Here is a 15,837-nt window from a genome sequence, read left to right as displayed (position 1 = left end):
ATTTGGTGGGTGAATGTAAATATTGCTGTAAAACCACAGGCAGTTTTGTTTTTGTCAATCCATCTTTTCACATGCTTTACTTAGTCAAGGGAGGAGATAGGGTCCAAATCAAATAAACCAGACTCCTTGACTTCACTGGCTAAAACGCAGGCAAAACGGATTTCTCTCCTTGTTGTTTTACCCCACCATTAATTTGCATCACTAAAGAATTTTCTAGGAAAGTGCTCAGCGAACTCAAGGCTTCTCTGGTTGCCAAGCTCATGGAAACAAAGTGCTTTCTCTTAAAACTCTGAAAGAGACATTCCAAAGTAACCCGCCATGAGATACTGAGCCAGCAATAGACTACATGAAGAAAGGAGGGGAGGAAAGAAAATGCATAACATAAACAAGAAAAGACAAAACCTTAAAGAGGAAGGAGAAAGAAAAACATTTAGATTCCTTGACTGATGGAAATAAATACCAAAGCTATTAGTTTCAGTTCAAAGAACGTATCACTTTATGCTGTTTATTATTTCTTGAGGATTATTTATTTTATCTTAAAATATCTAAAGGGTAAAAGGGGTCTTGGAGGTAAGCAGTGATGAAACTGACCTGGTCCGGAGAGGGCCTGTGATTGGAATGTTGCGACCTCCCAGGAGATCGATGGTGGTGGTGATGGTGGTGGTGGTGGTAATGGTGATGGTCCTCATCATAGTTGTCTGCCATCAACTTCATTCTGTTCTGGGTCTGTGCACAACAAAAACCAAGGAAGATTCCATCAGGAGCTAGAAGATCAGTCAGAGATTCAGGGCATAATTATAGTACCTATAGGGATCCCTTTGTTCCTAATTCAGGAATTTTCACTGTTAGTCAAGTTGAAACTTAATAAAGAAAGCACCACGCCATTAACTTTGGTGAAAAAGGCTTTGTCACATCCTTCAAGCTATTATGTTACATCTGTAAATGTTAATGTACTTCCTTCTTGTGATTTAAAAGGGAAAAGATGGACATACTCTAAGGTGCTTTGCTTTACATTATCAAGCAATCACAGAGATCCAAGGTGAGCTTGCAATTGCAACAATTATGACTGAGACTCTAGACCAACATCCTAGAGCAAGCTGGAGATGGCAGTCCTGTGTGAAAAGATGGGAAGGGCTGGGTGGAAACACAGGACTACAGATAAACAATGGTCTCACAAGACAAGGCAGAAAAATCCACTCAAACGCTGCCCAGTGCAAAAATACTGATGGAGATGGTTTACTGCTATGATCACTTCTTGGGAAATGGCTCTCTATGGACATTTTAACTGATTTTGTTCCTTGAGAGAACTGAGCAAAAGGTACAAAGTCAATGGGAGAAGAACTGACCACTCTAATTTACAATCCACGATGCCTGTCACATGAGGCAACTTAGAGTCATGGTTAAACCCCCAATGCAATAGAAGTGTACTGCTTTATTATGCAGGGCAAGAAATGGGCCAGTGATGAGTTGGCCTGACAGGCTCTCAGAATCTAGAAAAATGCCTAAAGACCACGGGAAAAAAGCAGACAAAATTATCCAGCTCGGAAAGTCAGGAAATTAGGGTTTGAGGATAGACCTGCCTGGATTCAAGTCCTGGCTCCACCTCTTTGCTGGTTATGTGAACTTAAGAGAGTAAACTGTTTATAAACCTTAATTTCCTCAACTCTAAAATGAGAGGAATAGTGCCTCTTTCCTTGGGGTTGCTGCTAGGATCAAATGATATGAGGGACTTCAAGTGTCAGTCCAGTAACTGGCAATGAAAGTCAAATGCTGTCATTACTTTAATTACTGCTGTTGTTGTTTGCTCTAAGACATTTTTCCTCCTTTGTATGTGCTGCTTCCTTTGCTTGCAATGCCTCCCTAGCCCCCTTTCTCCACCTTTAACTTCTATGTCTGGCTAACTCAAACTATTTAATCTAGGAGCCTTTTCCTCACCCTGTCCTCGAGGCTGGGTGACATGTGCCTCCTGCGTACCATGGCTCTATAACCACAGATTTATCCATCCGTATGTCCGTAGACCTTGAAGCTATTTCTTTCATCTGCCTCTCCCCAGAATCTCGCATAGGGCCTAGCAGATGTAGATATATAATACATGCTGCTGTAATGAGTGACCAAAAGAATGAAGGGGCCATGATTTTGAGGGATGCTGCCATCCTAGAGACAAGCTGCATTTTTGTTTTCAGCAGGGAAGGTCACAGAGAGTGAGGACATTTCATGAGTTGCCATAACAATCCCACTGGTGGCTCAAGATGACAATGAACCAACAGTACTTTCAGAGAGCCAGAAGTCAGTGGTTGGCAGAGCCTCCAACCAGTTGGAGTTTTATTATGTAATATAAATAATACACTGACAATAAAGAAAAGTCTGGACCTAACATTGTGTATTCTTACAGTATTTTTTCACATACAATCTAACTTATTCTCAATACTTTCCCAGGAGCAATTATTACTATCCCCATTTGGCAGCTAGAAAAGTAAGGTGTAGATTTCAGCCCCGAGAGTCTCTTTCTTGACATAGAACATGGAGATTTTCTGGGTCATCCAATTCTCAATCTCTAGGCTTTTTTCTTTGTCTTGCTGCTAGCAGAAAAGGCAAACAGCTCAACAGGTAGAAAGAGCTTTCCCAAAAAATGCTTTGATTCTGTTAAGTTTTGGAAACACCTCACATCCCAATTCTATCTGCCAGAGGATGTCTTATGATTTACTCACTCCATTTTAAAAAATGTGTACAACATTTGAAAGCCCCCAAAGTGAATGTTAAAAAAAACTGTCTATATGAATAAAAACAATAAAAATAGAGGGAAAGAACCACTTAAAATTAAATAAAAAATCCCAGGCAACCTCTGGCAGCTGAGAGCATTTCCATCCTTCACTTGTCCACTTAAAGTGTCAGAAGACCCAATGGGCAAGTTACGTCTTGTGAGAAAGAGCAGGTCAATGGAGCTGCTGCAGACTAAGTACTGAGATTCCCCTCAGCCAGCCTGCCATTGCACATGAGATTTTGAAATTCGGCGTTCACACCTAAAATTCCAGTATTGTCAGGATCCTGTACTTTTGAACTCATGAACTAATAAATCTGGAATTGTTTCTTCTAAATAGAATTCTGAGAGCCTGAGGGGAGCTGTAAGATCTGCTGTGGGCAAGAAGGAAGGGACTCACTCAAGAATGAAGGATGGAGCCTAAATGAACAAATAATAATTCTGCTATTGTAAACATCGTAATATCCTCATCCTTTGGGGAAGCTCCTGTGATTTTATGAGATTATTTTCTTACCAGCAACAAGCCTAAAGTTCCCTACCTTTGAACTGTATCCCATAAAAGAATGTACAAGCTAAACAAGATGCTATATGCAGTTCTAAATGTGTCTGCTAAAATGAGGTGCTGGAGAGTAGGCATGTCATGGGATAAAGACTGTAAATGAATGATGTCATCTTTCCAATTTGGTGCTGAAATATAAATAAACCACGTTGTTCATGTGAATACCAGATCTGGGGGAAATGTACACAGAGCAATTGTGAGCGGAAGAGGCTTCTTTTGATTAGTCTGGGCTGGAAGAGAAGAGTGTGAAACAGAGATGAAAAATGAGAGTTTGGTCTGATACTCTAGACCGTTTTTATTTATCTTGCTTGTAACATATCCCCTAAACTGTGACCGATTTCTTACCGGCTAGTTGCTGGTGTTCTCTCCTATAAAAACAGTTTGACCAATCTTGATCCTTTAATTGTCAAATTTAAAATGGATCTCTTTTAAAAATTTTTTTTTAAGTCTGCACTATCTAGCTTCATCCCCACCCAATTATATTGGTTTACACATAAACAAGGGTCTGGAAGGACAGGAAGTCACAAATAATACTCCCTAACAGACAATGAAAGAAAAACTACAGAAATTTGTAACAAGGATTGGACAGGGATACTGTTTGTTCAAATAACTCTAGGCCAACTTACCAGGTGATCCCATACATAATGATCCACAGCCCTGTAGCCTCAGATGCTTGAGGTACCCACTGAAAAGCCTGAAGCAGCAAATCTTCTGGGCAGGCAAAACTAAAAACCCAGGAAAACTAATACAGAGTTGGAGAGGGATTGCTTTCCATAGCATAGCACTTGGGAACTCAGGGACTCATTTAGCGATTCACTGAGGCCCATTTTTATTTCCTTTGCAGTGTCTACCAAACTGCTGACTAGACACCTTTGCCTTTGGCTAACTGTGTTATACTATTTTTACTATATTACATCATGACTGTGGAGACAAATCTAATCAGATTTCATTTTCTACTTCCTCTTTCTTCCAGGCACCACCTTATTTCTCTGGGGCCATCGCCTCTTAACAGCTCTCCTGCCACACTCTCGCGACCCATTGAACACATTCCACAGCCAGAGTGACATCAGATTTCTGTTCCTCCCTGGATTCAAGTTCTTGGGAGGCTTCCGCCACACTCAGGAAAACAGCCTGGGTCTTTGACATGCTTAGGCATCTCTTGCTAGGTGACTGCTAGTTACTTCCACAGTTACACCTCCCGATCTCCTTGTCCCAGCCTTGGGACATGCTGTTCTCTCTCTCGGTCCTGCTCTTCACGCTCTACCCCTTAATCCTGAGTTATACCCATTAGTTCTCTGGTCTTAGCTTCAATGCCACCATCCCCAGAGACAACTTTCCCAAGCCTGCCTCTTCCACTGCTTTCAGCAGAATCCTCTAGCCACCCCCCTGGGTCTCTGTCATCACAGAACTTATCTGAACCAATGGTAACTAACTGCAGGTCCGCTTGGCTTTCTCCACCACTAGGTTGAAAATCTCTTGAGGGAAATACTATGTGTGGATTGCCCTTGCACTCCCCATCTAGTGCAGAGTCTCATGTCTTAGCTGTAAGTAAAAGTGTGTTAAAGTAGATGAGTGTAAAAATGGATGGATGGAGAGGGCACGCAGGCTACTGTGGAACAGATAAGAGGGAAGATGGGAGTCTAGGATGAGCCAGTTGAGTATTTAACTTTTGATGTGGCAGTTTAACTTTTCCTGTTTATTTGTTTTTGTTTGTTGTAATTCTTGGGAGTGGCAAAGGAAGAGTATGTGCATAGCTTTGGAGCTGTCGGGCAAGTTGAATTGGTCTTCTTCAAGAAATATCTCATTCCTTAGCTAATTGGACCCAGTGAAATAATCTACCACCTCCCTGATTACTTGCCTCACTAAGAATAAGGGGTGTTGGGGTGTTATTAGTTTCATTTCTTACTATCCCCTAGTGTTTAGGGGAGCAGGAGCCTGTAGAAAACCTCTGTTAGTGCCAAAGTCCAACGTGGAAAACTGAAACTTTATCCATTAACTAAAATATCTGATGAGCACCATCTGTGAAAAGGTGCCAGATACTCCAACTCTTTTGACATTTCTGAAGAGTTTATCCAAGGAGCTCTTGAAACAAAATGAAAATCCTTGATTGACTAGTAATGGACTCAATAGCCTAATGGCAATATGTAGCGATAAACACATCGTATTAAAACTGCTTTTAAAAATATTTTAGCAAGGTGGCAATAACAAACTATGCTTTGATCAGTCATCTGGATCAAGTTAACAATAAAACCTTCATGAATATGGTTTAAATAGAAAAAAATATAATAAGATCTGTTGCTATGGGATATGGAGATAATACTGTACAATAGCAATTACAGTTTTATTCTATCAGGCTTTCTTTTCTGTCCCTGTTTCCCACCAGGGAAATCCCAAATGTTCAGGAACTCTTCTACTGTCTTGTTTCCACCTAATCAGAGCAAGGTGAACAGCTCTTGTCACCAAGTAGAAGATGAGGAAACCAGACAAGAATGGGATAGCTAGGAGAGGAGAGATTTCCTGACCATCCACAAGACTCACATAGCAATGAATCATAATTGAGTAGAATCTAAGTTGCAGTGCTCAGGTCACAGTTGGAGGACAAAATGAAGCCAGAGGATGCAGAAGCTATTAAAGGAATGTGCCGCATTGGGGAACTTTCTGGGAATATGTAAGAATAAATGATGTAAAGGCTTCTACTGTGGACACTGCACTGAAATTCACTCAACACTTACTGAACATCTGCAACTGCAATGATGCCAAGAATAATTATGTGCCAGGCTAAGTGTTTGGCCAGCATTCTCCTGCTGAATCCTCACTCCTGAGATGGCTATTCTTGGGGCCCTCTTTTACAGATGAGGAAACTAAGCCCATAACTATTCAGCTAGTGAGTAGAAGAACAGAACTCAAACCCGGGTGTCTGACTCCAGAGTGCTACAGCAGTGTCATGAAGGGTAAGGTCCACTCCAGGTGCAGGGGTGAGGCAAAGATGAATAGGACATGAGGAAATAGAAGCCTGACTATAAAACAGTATAAGAAGAGGAGCAGGAGAGAAGGGTATGGTTTAAATGGATGTTCACAGGCAACAGAGATCCCCTCCAGCTGAGGGCAGAGGCATCAAATAGGGCTCCACGGGTCAACTGCCCCTTGAGTTAAGATTTGAAAGTTGGCTTGGATATAGGTATAAGGAGAGTACACTGCGGAGATCACACAGTAAAGTGGTCCTCTAATCACCTTGAGAGGAAAGCAGGTTAATGAGGGGAACTAGAACACCAAATGTGAGATATGCAAGTGTGTGTATGTGTGCGGGCTTTCTTCATTCCTTTACTGGATGTGGGAAGAGCAGGAAATGAATGTGAGATGAAAATTCACCACCTTATTTTTCAAAATAACATCAACTTGTGGCATTTGGAAGGAATTTAAGACAGAGCCACAGCCATATACTCACCCATGTCAAACTGTAACATCTCTAGGAAAATGGGCCAGGCTCTTGGCATCTGTGTGTTTACAGATATCTACACAATCTGCTGCTATAGCATCAGTCCTTCCCTGAGCACTGGTCTGATCTCCCCAAACTCATTCAGCTGATCCATCCTTCCTGCCCCTCATCTATAGCAGAACAGAACACTGGTCAGACACTCCCTCCCAACTTTGTTAAAGGTGGCTCTCTCTCTCCGTCCCTATTTACAGACAGAAATTTAGTAGATCATCATGAAGGTTTGGCTGGTGTTTTTATACCTACTCATTAAGTACTTTTATTTTATTTTATTTTTAATTGTTGCAGAGAATGTCAGGGTCCCTCCTATATTCTCTTGTTCCACACCAGATCTTATGTGCAGCTTGGATGGACAGTCCTGGATGTGCTGCTGTCTTCCCACCAGGAGCTCATGCATCTTCCTCTGCTTGAGGTCTTGCTTTGGCCACAGGTGCACACTTGGCCAGGGAACGGGGCAGATGGGAAGTGTTAGAGAGCTCATGCCCCTGAAACAACTCTCAAAAACAGCCAGTACCCTGGCCCCTCAGTGGACAATCCTACAGCGTGCCCCAGAATCTCTCACTAGGTCCTCGGCAGTGGGAGCCCTGGTTGATTATAGCAGAAAACTGCCCATTGATGCACCCTTTGTTGGCCTTTTCCCTTCCCTGTATCACTGCCCCATTCTCTCACCATGTTTCTGGAGATCACTTCTCAAATAAACTACCTGCAGTAAAAGCTTGTCTTGGGATCTGTTTTTTGTTTCTGTTTTTTTTGTTGTTGTTGTTGTTGTTTGTTTTTCTGAGACAGAGTCTCGCCCTGTCACCCAGGCTGGAGTGCAGTGGTGCAGTCTCGGCTCACTGCAACCTCTGCTTCCCAGGTTCAGGTGATTACCCCACCTCAGCCTCCAGAGTAGCTGGGATTCCAGGTGCCTGCCACCACTCCCAGCTAATTTTTTTTTTTTTTTTTTTGTATTTTTAGTAGAGATAGGGTTTCACCATGTCAGCCAGGTTGGTCTTGAACTCCTGACCTCAGGTGATCCACCCACCTCAGCCTCCCAAAGCACTAGAATTACAGGCGTGAGCTACCTCGCCCAGCTTGGGGTCTGTTTTTGCAAGAATCTCAGCTAAAACCCTAATCATAGTTGAATAATTAACAAGCCTGAACTTAATTTTTGCACAGGACTAATACGCCTGTGACTCCCAGGCTCTTTTCCATGGATACTTATTCAGAGTTCTCATCACTTAGCGTGACAGAACTCTCACCTTCCTTAGGGAAGTAACACCTGCCTGGCACTAATTCAGTTTCGGCCAAACATTCATATTGAGACTCAGACTGAATCAGGATTCCTTGAGTCTCATTTCCTGTACCTATAAAATGGGCAAGAGAGGGAAGAATGTCTTCAGCATAAACCAAACACCACAGATAGATAGACAGATGCTGATCTACTGCTCCTATTGCACATTTTGTGCAGTTTTTCTTTTCTTTTTTTCCTGCTAAAATCAGGGGAGGGAAATTATGTTGCTAAGTTGCTTTCTGTGGCCAGGCGCAGTGGCTCATGCCTGAAATCTCAGCACTTTGGGAGGCAGAGGCAGCTGGGTGGCTTGAGCTCAGGAGTTAGAAACCAGCTTGGGAAACATAGTGAAACCCCATGTCTACAAAAACAAAATACAAAAAATAAGCTAAGTGTGGTGGTGTATGCCTGTAGTCCCAGCTACTTGGGAGGCTGAAGTGGGAGGATCACCTGAGCACAGAAGGTTGAGGCTGCAATGAGCTGTGATCAAGCCAATGCACTCCAGCCTAGGCAACAGAATGAGATCTTGTCTCAAAAAAAACATTGCTTTCTGCTGCCACCTTAGGAACCTAGGGAATCCCCTGAAGGGTTATGGACAATGATTGTAGCCAGAAACACCATCTTCCCTGTTCTACTGTCAGCCAGTGCAGCCCATGAGGAAGGATTATTTATAGAGAAAGAGTTCTATGTGCTTTGCTCATAATGTTAGGATCCTAACTGACATTGTGAGATGGAGCCACCTGTTAACATAAAAAATAATAACCAATGACTGCTTGGCCCTTGCTGTGTGAACAACACTGTGTTGGCATCATCTCATTAAGTCAGTCTGACATCAACCCTGCAATGCAGTCAGGGGTGGGGGTTGTATTTAAAATCTTTAATAGCTGCTATGACAGACGCAGAAACCCATGAGAACCAAGAGTGACACAGTTGCACATGCCCTGAATATTTGCCTTGGTAGAAGCTTCTTATTACTCCCGCTTTACAGATGAAGAAGATGAGGCTTAGGGATTAAGCAATTAATCAGAGCTCAAATAACTGGTAGATCTGAGGCTCTGACTCTGCAGCCTCCTTTGTAACCAGTGCATCCCACTGCTCAGATCCTTAAGGACCAGCCCCTTCATAAACAAGTCAAGACTGACCTGGGAATGGGCTCTGATCACCCACTCCAATCATAGCTTTAAAGAAAAGCAGCTCACTTTTGATTTTAAAATTCCCTCTGAAAACGATGGAACTCGGACACATTTGAAAATCTCAATGGAGCCCCAAAGAAGTCCATGTTACTGACCATCCCCTAACATAAATTCAAAAGTCATTATGCACAGTCCACACTAGCTTTTAATGCTTCAACCAATGAGACAGCTAACAGCTAGGCTAACACATTAGCAACTGCAGACAACCAAGGAATTTCTACCATCCTGAGCACCACTGCTAGTGGCAGAGTCTGGGGGAAGGGAAAGGCCCTAGATGTTTCCACCACAAAGTTACTTAGTTAAGCGCAGGTCTGTTTAATTAAGTCGTGGGCAGCACATGCTATACTTAGCTTTTAAACACTTGTAAAGTCCTCTTCATTCATTTATCTTACTTGTCACTGACAAGCTCTTCAAGGACTGTAACAGTATGCAGAGCATGAAGAGCCTGGGTAAACAACACATATTTTATGTGGAGTCTAAACTGTTTCAACTCAGAAAGTCAATAGAGGGTCTCTGAAAAAAAAAAAAAAAAACCCCAGACTCTTCTACTAAAGTGTGGAAGCATTCTGTGCATGGTCTGTTAGGAGTTTCTTTGGAAAGTGAACTCCAAATAAAATCCTAATTTTTTAACCCAAAGGTAAAAAGACAAAAATAAATAAATAAATAAAGGGAGGAGTGGAAGAAAGAAAGGAGGGTGAGAATGAAGGAGACTGGGAAGAAATAAACGAAGGAAGAAAGGAGGGAGAGAGTGAGGGAGGGAAGAGAAAGAGGAGAGAGAGAGAGAGAGAGGAGAGGTAAGGAGAAGAGGGGGAAGAGAAGACGAGAAGAGAGAAAAAGAAAGGAAGGAGAGAGAAAAGACAAAGAATGTTTGCAGGTGTTGAGATTCAGACTCTATAACTGTGCTGACAAGTGAAGACAACATTTTCATTCCATTCATAATTCAACAAATATTTATTATCACTGGTTTAGGGAGAACCGGCATCATCAAAACAGCTCTCTAAGCAATGAATGGGCAAAACAGCCTCGGGGTATGGCCTAACAGAATTGGCCAATAGGCTAGAAACTGGAGCGTGAACATTCTAGTAGAACTCTAGGAGAATGTGAGATTCTAGGAGCATGTGAGGTTGAGTAAAAGCCAGCAGTGCCCTCCGCAAGAGGCCGTGAGAGTCTTAAACAGGGCTATGAAGAGAGGTGTTCACATACCCTTGGAGGCAAGATAATTCACAGGGAGTAAATGAACTGCTCAACAGTGACATATTTACTCTAAAATATATTAAAACAAACTATAAAAAGCACAGCAAAGAGAGGTTTCATAGAAATTATGTTTTAGGATGTGGAAAACACTGTGAAGGTAATCCTCAAAATGTCTGAAGCTTGAGACACCACCATCAGAAGGGAAGGGTAAAGCAATGGAGAACGGACTGGGCAGGCAGAGGAGACTAGAAACTCAGGTCAGCCCAGAGAGAATGAACATGTCCTGAGAACCATGGGAGGACGGAAGGACACTCTCCTTCAAGGGCTTTGACCTTCACGCAGAAGTGGAAGCAAATGCAGTCTGGGCCTGCTCCCAGTTCTAAAGCAGAATGGAAGGGCATAAACCTCCCAGCACCTCACCTCCTTCAAAACAAAACAAATGACCCCCAAAGGGGGAGAGAAAGGATGGGGTGAGCCATGCAAAACATGTGGTGGGGCTGTGTTGGCCAGCACTGAGCACAGTTTTGACCCCAGGAGGCGTGGAGACAGCCAGGAGAGGCTTGGCAGCTGGGAGGGAGAACGAGACAGGGAGAGGCAGCCAGGCCCTTGGAGGGAGAACAAATCGCTCTCCCCAGCTGGTCTCACGCTTGGGTGAGACAACTGGAGAAAATGTAAACATGCTCATTAGCAGTTTTCCAATCAGTTGAAAAACAAATGGGAAGAGAAAAATGGCAGGAGATTGTTCCAAATACCAACTCTCTGCCACATCTCCTCAGGTGTTTATCTTTATCAGAGTTGCCCGCTGTGCTGTCCTCCCTTTTGTCTGGATCTCAACACCCTTACTAGCTTTACACGGAACACTTGGAGCTCATCCTAACTAGGGTCGATTTAGTTCTATGAGGAGTCACATACTCCACTCAGGATAGAAGGTCTCTGTGGACACCCCCCGAGATGCACAAACAAGACAGGGACATCACTTGCAGGTCTCCCCACAGCCTCGTCCAAGCTGATATTCTCTCAGTACATGAACATGAAAACTCATCAATAACCCCTACCTCTTCTCCTGCGATAACTCGCCCCCCCAAAGAAGAGGCAAAGTGGAAATTTTGTGAATCTGACAGAAATCCAATTTCCAGAAAGGATGAAGTTACACTCAAATTTCATCTGGAAATGTCTACTGTGTTAAGTCATATGGTTTTTTTTTTTTTTTTTCCCTAACACATAAACTTGAATTCATTGAATGGGTACATTTCAAAAAACACTTTCTCTTAATCACCTATTTAAGGTCGAATCCAAAAAGCCTGGTTGTCTGTGACCCTGAAGTGAAATAGCTTAAGTACAAAATGTCCAAATGTATTTAAACTTGAATCTGAACAAAAATAGATACTAAAGTACGTAACTGATGTTTCTTGATAGTACTAGGAAAAGGCGGGTAACTTGAAAGCTGGGGAGACCATCTCGCAGACTAGAGAATTTTAGAGCTATCTCAAATCTCTCCCCTATAAATAAGGACTTGCCAGAACAACCCAAATTCATAAAATGTTAATACTGGGCCACATCTTCAATTAGTGAATCCGAGCTCACTGCTTTACAGAGGGGAGACTGAGGCTCCAAGAGGGGGAAGGTTAGTTGCTGATGGGCCCAGGAGAAACCCCCAGAATACTTGACTGCTGGAACCTGGCCCTGTCCTTGCCCCTGGCCGTCTTCCCATTGGATTTGCAAGTGCAGATGAGTCCACCATATCCATGACCTGTAACACCACAGGCCCGACTCATGTCATTGGTTTTGTGTTCCAAAGTCCTATGGTATTAATTTTCATTCTTTCAGTCTAAACAGCATCAAACACCTAATCATTTTGTTCTTGATGGCTACAGATAGGTTAAGGAATTTTCCATTTCCTTTGAGATATGAGCCTTACTTCTCTAGCAGAACTACTGATTAGGCTTTATAATTTTTCTTTTTTAAATAACGTCTATAAGTTTTTATTATGTAAATCATGCATGCTAGTTATGAAAAATTAAAGAGTACAAAAGAGTTTATAAAAAGAAAAGTAATGTTCCTCCCTTCCTCTGCCCCAATATTTATTCCCGCTGTTAAGGTTTTCCTGCCAATCTTTCTAAAAAACTTCATGCTTAATGCAAGCACAGACACACATACGTACTCTTTAAAAACAATATCTCCAATATGTCTTGGCTGTTCTTCCACATCAAGAACATGGAGAGCTTCCTTATCATGAATGGTTGCATGTTATTCCACTCTATGTGTATACTTTTGTTTACCAGTCCTCTGTTGATGTGTTCAAACAGAGACTCCAAAAGGGAAGATATCTTTTTTTTTCATTTTATTCCAAGATGCATCCCAAGCACCTAAAGCACTGCCTGGCACATATGGACATATAACAAATGTTTGTTGAATGAACAAGTGATGGGCATTTGGGTCATTTCCAGCTTTTCATTTTTTCCAACAATGCTTAAAAGAATGTTTTTGCAAAGGAACAGCTTTGCTTGTCCTAATGTGTTTGTTTCCAACAAAGACGGATGCTTAAACATATCATAGCTGTTTCTATAATGTGCTAGGAAAAAACAAGTTCAAGAGAGAACCCTAAAATAGAATATATACATTTTAAACTTGGAAGGATATCACCAAATTCCCTTCAAAACTGTCAATCAACATCCAGCCTGTACCTCTTTCTCTATGCTGTGCTAACATGGAGTTTCTCCAAACTCTTTAATCTTCAAAAATATGATAGGTAAAATATTGTATCCCATGTGTTCCCTAATTATAATTTGAAGCTGAGCATAATTTCATTCATTTAGTGTCTATTTCTACTTCATTATCTGTGAGCCCCCTTTTAATGTCCTTTTTTCCCACATTTCTTCTTGATCATTTGGGAACTATCTTCTTATTGGTTGTGAGAATAATTGTATATCTAAAGAAAATCAGTTGGGGCTGATTTCAGGAAGAGAAGAGCATAAGTGAAGGTGGGAAGAAGGCACATAAAAGCAGGCCATGCAGGGAAGGGAAGGGAATTGTGCAGATAGGTGAGAGGCGAGGATGCCCAGCAGCCCAGTCATTTGAACACTTTAGGTGTTCTCTTGAGCAGAAGAGAAAAGGGGGGAAAGTGGTAGGTAGTTGATATGATGGGATGTGAACAGAGTCGGCCCCTGTTGAACCATTAGCAGGAATGAATGTTAGCAGTTAATATGGGGCTTTACTTCTCTGCAAAAGATTTTTGGGTTTTTTGAGTGTGAAGCATGCAAATGCCACTCATGCTTGTGTTGGTAGAAACAATCTAATACAACCTGCTTTCCCAAACAACACTTCTCTTTGTAGCCATCCTGGTGGATGGTGATCCAGTCTTCATTCCTTATCACTGGAGATGGGAGACTCAATAGCTATTTGATAATGTATTAAGCAGCTTAAATAGGATGCTCCCTGCCTCCTACACTCGTATTTTGAGCTTTGTACCTGCAATTGTACCCTACTTCTGCCTTTTTGGGCAGCTCACGTCTTCAGATATTTGAATACAGTTATGCCCATTATCTATTTGTTGTTCTCTCAACTATTCACTCCCCACTTCTCCTAGTCCTCTCTCTGTACCCCATTGCACAAGGGGCTACTACATGTGTCAAGGCTCCTTTGAGAGAATTCTTTGAATAAAGCCTGAAACTAAGTCTTCACATGTGTCCTTACATGTGCTAAGCACGATTTAAAAATAATTAATATACTCTTAGGTTCCATTGATTTTTACCATCTGCTGTGCAATGCTAATGCTCTAATTTACAATTGATTAAACTCATATCCTGGTTGTTAGTTCCTCTGCCATTCTCTCTCTCTCTCTCTGTCTCACACACACACACACACCCCAGAATTTTAATTCTAAGTATATACTTCATTCTTTTCCTTATTAAAAAAATTTTTTTTTTTTTTTTTGAGATGGAGTTTCACTCTTGTTGCCCAGGCTGGAGTGCAATGGGGCGGCCTCACCATGTTGGCCAGGCTGGTCTCGAACTCCTGACCTCAGGTGATTGGCCCACCTCGGCCTCCCAAAGTGCTGGGATTACAGGCATAAGCCACCACTCCTGGCCCTTACTAAATATTTTGTTTAGACTTATACTGACTAAATTTGGGTCTACAGTTTCATCTCGCTGAGGTGTTTCGCAAGTCTGATTTTGTCTTTGGTAAGCTACTTGTTTTTGGTAAGCCATTGTTTTTGGTAAGCTACACGGCTTTGATGCATCCCATTTTCACCAAAAAGCATGTTTTCAAAGGCTTTGTATAATTAGTTCCTTGTACATGCTGGCAGGTCACAGCCTAGCTCCTCTGGCAACCTCCCTATAGAGGTGACAGGATTCCCTAATCAATCTGCCTATAATAAAGCTGTTCAATCAACTATAAATCCATCCATCCAGTCCTTATTTCTCCATGTGGTAAAAAACCTATTCATATACATGTAAGTTTGTCCTGTTGTATTCCTAGCTGAAATCTTGGTACCCTGGTACCCTGCGACTATGCCATTCCCTTGACTTGTCTTTCTATCAACCTTATCAAAAACCAAAGTGACGTTAGCATTACTTAATCTTCAGGAACAAATAAATCTTAGTGATTGCTGATTTTATTCTCACTTCATAAGCCATCAATTTAAAGACTTATTTTGCAATCTAGGTGAGGACCAATATTGAACTTATAGAACTAAATCAACATGACATTTGTCTTTTACGCATTTAGTGGCAAAGTTCTGGAGGTGGGTAAAATTCAGAAATGCCTAAAAAAATGGAAAGTTAACGTCTCTCTTCTTTGGGTGCTTTCATCAAAATGTAACGTATGTCTACCCTGTGGTCCAATAGTCTCTTCCTGAAAAAAACATTGGAGAAGAACACAGGGATGAATACAAAAGGGTATCACTGGGATGGCAATCATAGACGCAGTTAATGAGAAGTAACCAAAATGTCCATATATTAGGATTTGGTTTATCAAATCATTAAATAGCTGTTATTCCTATAATGAAATATTCAGAAGCCAGTCAAAAGAGTGATATGTATTTGTATTCACCAGAAGGAAAGTGCATCACAACATATAATTAAATGGAAATAAAAGCAGGCTGTAAAACAACATGTTCATATAAAATAGTATATAAAAGTCTACATTTAACTATATATATATGAAAAGTACAGAAAGATGAGCACCAACCATTTATAATTATTGCTGGGTATTTGGATTTTAGGGAATTAATTTTCTCCTTTATTCCTTTCTATATTATTTAAATATTCAATCAGGTACAGGAAATAATAAAACAATAAAAAAGGTTTCTCTGCTCCCTATACAAAAATGCAGAGATATAAATTACATGTCATATTAGGGGGAGATACT

The 15,837-nt window shown here is 41.5% G+C and overlaps 1 protein-coding gene across 8 annotated transcripts in view; it reads right to left on the bottom strand.

Annotated features, from left to right (window-relative positions):
* Positions 1–15,837, bottom strand: part of ERC2 (ELKS/RAB6-interacting/CAST family member 2) — a 901,662-nt gene that overhangs the window by 197,102 nt on the left and 688,723 nt on the right. For all 8 annotated transcript variants that reach the window (XR_009214386.1, XM_058441964.1, XM_058441966.1 and 5 more), the window contains one exon: positions 592–726. Coding sequence is in view for 7 of the 8 variants with exons in the window: in XM_058441964.1 (XP_058297947.1) it covers positions 592–726 (135 nt within the window). In the remaining variant the exon portion in view is untranslated. The remainder of the gene's footprint in view (positions 1–591; positions 727–15,837) is intronic.

This window comes from Hylobates moloch, unplaced genomic scaffold, assembly GCF_009828535.3.
Source record: "Hylobates moloch isolate HMO894 unplaced genomic scaffold, HMol_V3 SCAFFOLD_8, whole genome shotgun sequence".
NCBI classification, from domain to species: Eukaryota; Metazoa; Chordata; class Mammalia; order Primates; family Hylobatidae; genus Hylobates; species Hylobates moloch.
The sequence above is the reverse complement of the archived record's forward strand: the minus strand, read 5'-3'. Positions and strand labels throughout refer to the sequence as shown.